Source organism: Penaeus japonicus, unplaced genomic scaffold, assembly GCF_977035675.1.
Source record: "Penaeus japonicus unplaced genomic scaffold, GWHDUDI00000001_assembly GWHDUDI00000005, whole genome shotgun sequence".
Taxonomy (NCBI): Eukaryota; Metazoa; Arthropoda; class Malacostraca; order Decapoda; family Penaeidae; genus Penaeus; species Penaeus japonicus.
In genome coordinates, this window is record NW_028234407.1 from 19,054,235 (window position 1) to 19,059,234 (window position 5,000).

The 5,000-nt window shown below is 44.3% G+C and overlaps 1 protein-coding gene across 6 annotated transcripts in view; it reads left to right on the top strand.

Moving 5' to 3' along the window:
• The window catches only part of TTLL15 (tubulin tyrosine ligase-like 15), a 41,905-nt gene that overhangs the window by 30,645 nt on the left and 6,260 nt on the right, over positions 1–5,000 (top strand). For 4 of the 6 annotated variants that reach the window (XM_086537097.1, XM_043023843.2, XM_043023844.2 and 1 more), the window contains 3 exons: positions 1,118–1,694; positions 1,829–1,997; positions 2,341–3,997. The exons of the other annotated variants lie outside the window; for them this stretch is intronic. In XM_086537097.1, the coding sequence (XP_086393223.1) occupies positions 1,207–1,694; positions 1,829–1,997; positions 2,341–2,973 (1,290 nt within the window). In that variant the 5' untranslated portion in view covers positions 1,118–1,206 and the 3' untranslated portion in view covers positions 2,974–3,997. Of the gene's footprint in view, positions 1–1,117; positions 1,695–1,828; positions 1,998–2,340; positions 3,998–5,000 lie in introns of those variants that run through there. 6 annotated transcript variants of the gene reach the window in all.

Here is a 5,000-nt window from a genome sequence, read left to right on the forward strand (position 1 = left end):
GTTAGGTGGAGGTTTTCCATTGGTTAGTTTAAGTAGGAATGTTCAGAACTTCATTTATTTAGTCAATTGCTGTTCCTAGTCCCAATTTTCTAGCACTTTCAACATCATCAGTCTCATTTTCATATTTATTATCTCTATCATCTTTATGATCTTCTCCTTTATCTCAATCGTTTTCATCATCTTGATCATCATCATCATCATCATCATTATCATCATCATCATTATCATCATCACCATCATCATTATCTTCATCGTCATCATCATCATCATAATCATCATCATCACCATCATCATTATCTTCATCACCATCATCATCACTATCACCATCATCATCATTGTCTTCATCGTCATCGTCATGACAATATGACAATATCCAAGAACTAGGTTCAACAAGAGCTATATTGATATTGGAAATCATAACATAGCAGTGCAATTAGTATAGAGTATGATTTAATGGTGATGCATGTGGCGAGACTGGTGGTGCTGCATTAGACAGTGATGTAGTGGTGTCTTGTGGTATGGTTATGTTGCATGTGTGGTGAATATGTCAACCTTTGGAATGGATGATGAGGGCTATCTTGGTGAGGAAGGTGTCTGTGCTGTGTTTGCCATGGGGGTATAACAAGTGTGATGGAGCGTAGCTTTAGTAATGCACCGGATAACGTTGACACTGTTATTATACCTTCGATGGTGACGGTATGTGGTGGTGGATGATGATGCCTATAAGTGATGGCAGTCGTGTTTAGGTCAGGTGATTCAGCTGTTTGGTCCGTGCCTTGGATGGGGAAGCTCTCGGGTCCTGGTGCTGGTGGCGGCTCAGCTCTCCTCGCATGCTCTTTTGGATGTGCTGTGCTTGGCGTGAGCAATATAGCAAAGGCATTATAACTTGCGTCCAGTTTATTTAAGTTTTTGAAATATGAAATATGTGTGTGCATTTACCAATCCATCTTTTGTTAGATAGCTTTAAATGGATGAAGTGTATTTTGTTGAATGTGCACGTAACACTGGAGTGAGGAGAACTGATTATCACCCGCACGAGTGTCAACTATTGAAGTTGGCTAGTGGCACACGTGCATGGGGCGTGGCTGGGCAAAAGCTAACTCTCGTGTCGGTGCAGGGGAGCCGCTGGCGGAGGCGAGGGGGCCCGCCCACTACGACCGGCCCGTGGCCTGGGTCCGGGGCAACAAGAAAGACTCCGGCTACCTCATGCACGTCACCAACGTCTTTCATCGCCTTGGCTATGAGCTCTCGGATGACGGCGACGACTGGGATGTCCTGTGGTCACACAACTATCCCTTCCGGGAGCTGAAGGAGATGATGACCAAGCTGAAGCCCCACCAGAGGGTCAACCACTTTCCTGGGTCGGGCTACATCACCAACAAGGTCAACCTCGCCACCTCGGGCTTGCCCTTCATCCCGCGGGCGTTCAGGATGCCCGGTGAGAAGGAGGACCTGCTCAAGCATGCCAAGCTCAACTCAGACCTCTTGTTCGTGCAGAAATCTAACAACCATCGCGGCATTAAGATCGAGAAGCTGGACGCCCTCGACCTGGGCGCCGATGGGTCCTTCGTTCAAGAGTTCGTCCACAATCCCTTGCTGGTGGACGGGTACAAGTTCGACATCGGCGTCTACACCATCGTCACCTCCATACAGCCTCTCAGAGTCTACATCTTCGAGGGCGATGTGCTGTTCAGGTGAATCATTGTGCATCTTTTGTTATCAATTCCATCAATATAAATTTACTAATGACAAATTAGAAAAAAATCAGTAATACACTTCCGTGAATGATGTACTGGAATGAAATCTTATTGTTTTCCTCATGCCAAAGGTTCTGTCCTGTGAAGTACCATCCATTCGACCCCGAGGTCCGAGACAAGTATGTCGTAGGGGACGATTACCTGCCCACGTGGAAAGTCCCCTCTCTGGCCAAGTACTACAAGGATCTTGGTTTTGGCATGAAAAGGTCCTTCGACGCATGGTTAAAGTCACAGGATAAGGTAGGAATTATTCTTGTCAACAAGATCAGGTGTTTGTTTATCAGTAAGTAGTAGCCTCTAGGTGTTCAAAAGTTGTTCAGGTTAGGTCTTACTCTCTTTGGGTCATTACCGTTTATACATATACTTTTTTGGGAATGCTTTAATTTCTGGTATATTATTTTAGCAGCCTCTTTGTGTGTGCTGGATTGGCATTTTAACCAAAAAAGTTTTTCTTCGTAACATTTGGTGAATAACAAAGTTTTGGGGAAGATATGACTCAACATTACTTTACTGCAACTATTGGGTGTCGTTATAAAATCTGTACTGTTACAATGTTCCCTGAGCGTGCCCTTCCCGCCTGCAGGACCCTGAAGTGGTGTGGAACGCCGTGCGGGAGGCCATCCGCAACGTGTTTTACGGCAAGGAGATGGCGCTGGCGCAGGCCGCCAGCCATTACCCGCGTTCCACCAACTTCTTCGAGATGATGCGCATCGATTTCGTCATCGACGACCAACTCAAAGTCCACCTGATGGAGGCCAACATGTCTCCCAATCTGTCCTCGTCGCACTTCAAGGAAAATCGCCTGTTGTATGAACAAGTGGTGTTCAACCTGCTGTCGCTGGTGGGCGTGGGGCGCGCAGTACACTCCGCCTCACTGGCTCCTAGTTCCCGGGAAGAAATGGAGATGCAGGCGGCCCAGAAGGACGTAATGGTGTTCCCCGAGCATTGCAGCGTCTCCTGCTCCCACCAGAAGGCCTGCGACAAGGTGGAGTGCCAGCTGTGTAAGCCGTGCCTCACCAACGAGCAGCAGGAGGACCTGACGCGAGCCTTCTTGGAACACCAGCGGCGAGGCTTGTGTCGGCGCGTGGTGCCAGCCTCGATCCAGCACCACCACGCCCACGACCCGGCCAACATGAGTGGACTCTCGCCCGAAAACACTCTGTTGACCGAGTGGTTCCGCGGGCAGTGTTTGCTTGACCAGGCGCTCTGTTCCTGAGCAGCCCTCTCTGCAGCGTCACACATCTATTTTCATATTCGGAAATTATGCAACAATATCTCAGTTACGGCGAACGTTTGCGGTTGTAGGCGTGAGCTGTAACTGCGTAACGATGGAACGAGCAATGCGTCTCCATTGATGTGATAAGAGTTAAGCCCTGAGATTTGATTTGATCGAGTTGTTATCCTGCAGGTTGCAATCAAAACAACGAAGGGAAACAGGAAAAGACAAATATTCCAAAGGCCTTTTCGCTGTATTGCTTCTTCGTTGTTTATCACGAATCCTTCACGGAGCCTGTAGGTTCACTGATGATGTCCACTGTGATGGGTCTTGATCTTCGTCCGGCAGTAAACAGACGATGGTCCTGTTAATGAGATCTGGTTGTCATATTAAGCTTTTTGTTGTAAAGTTAATTCAATTATTTTAAACACGTTTCATTTCCGTTGTTAAGACCAATGAAGCAAATTCATGGTGATTTAAACTTGTGTGCCTTGTTTCCAATGTCTACCTAATCGTCGTAACGTCAAAAGATCGAGGATTGGCTGTTTGATCGTAGCTCAAGTCTCCTGCACACATCGTGTAGCACATATTTTTTTGTACTTAATATTTGTTCGTGTTATTTATGGCACTATATATATATATATAACTAAACTAACCAAGTGCAATTTTGGTATCGTTAAGCATATTTTTACGAAAGTATAGCATTCAAAATGTATTTTTATTACTATTTGAAAAGAGATGTTCTTTGTATATGCATATTTTTAATCGGAATGTTTCATAGAAGTTGGTTAAACCTTTACTTGTGTTTGTGATATATTTTTATAGATAATTTTGTATGCACGTTAAGATTTCCCTTACATTGTTTCTTTGTTGTCTTTTTGAGATTATTCATGTGAAAAAGAGATAAATAGCCTACTTGTACAATATGATAGTAGAAATATACGTATATTTCGCACACGCTACTTCGCTTGTATCTAATTTGTAATTAGCATCATCATGTCATCGCAATAAACATTCTTATTTACTACTATTTTATTTCTAAAATACCAAAAGCAATAAGGATGATACTAGTTCACACATAGTCATTGTTGACCCTGCCATTGCAGAGCATTTGCAGGAGGCTCGCAAAAAAGTTCCCCCGTCGGGAGACCAAGATGTTTCACCGCCCTTCCAGTGAGCTCTTGGAAACTCATCTCCAGGTGCATTAGTCCCCTCTTTCTCTCATTTGACTTACTGTTTTGAGGGAAACCCGTATTTCAAAATCTGGAGACTGGTTGGCCCTGGCCAGAATTTGTGTGAGTCCTGCTTTGAAGGCTCTAATAAACATGCGTGGCAGTAAGTCAGCCTTGTAGCATAAATGGAAAGAGGAGTGTAAGTGATGGATGGTAGCGGCATATTGTGATGGCGCCAATATAGCCGGAATACCCGTAATCAAAATGCTTTATCACGCAAATGAAATAGTTTCCGTTAATAAAGGCGCTTCACAGGCTATATGTATTTTTTTTACTGCTATGTAGGTATACGGGACAGGAATGGATCCTGGACGCGGGGACTGTGTGAAGTCGAACAACTAGAAAGAAAAATGCATGCCAGGTCACAAAGCTTACTTGTTGCTGTGACGAAGGCGGGATTTTTTAGCTGGAGTCAAAGCCGTTGAAGTCTTAGAGTGAAATTCCGATTGTGGTTGCACACAGCAGGAGTGGATTGACTGCTGTTAAAAGTAAGAGTCGGTGAGATGAACAAAAAAGTCGGGTTCATAATAATTGGATTTTGGTATTTTCTGTCGTCGCAAATCGTTATTCTGTGAATATGACTCGTTTACGCAAATTATTTAACGCGTAATGATTTGTACACTACTTAATTAACTGAATTTGAAATCGCTAGCTCATGCGAGCTACAGGGTGTGCATATTTGAGTAAATCCATCGATCGTTTATGGATTTGGTACTGTGTTGCAAAAGAATGAAATTCACATTAACATTTTGCTAAAATGCATTGGAGCCTTGCCTTGAATACCAAGTAAGCCAT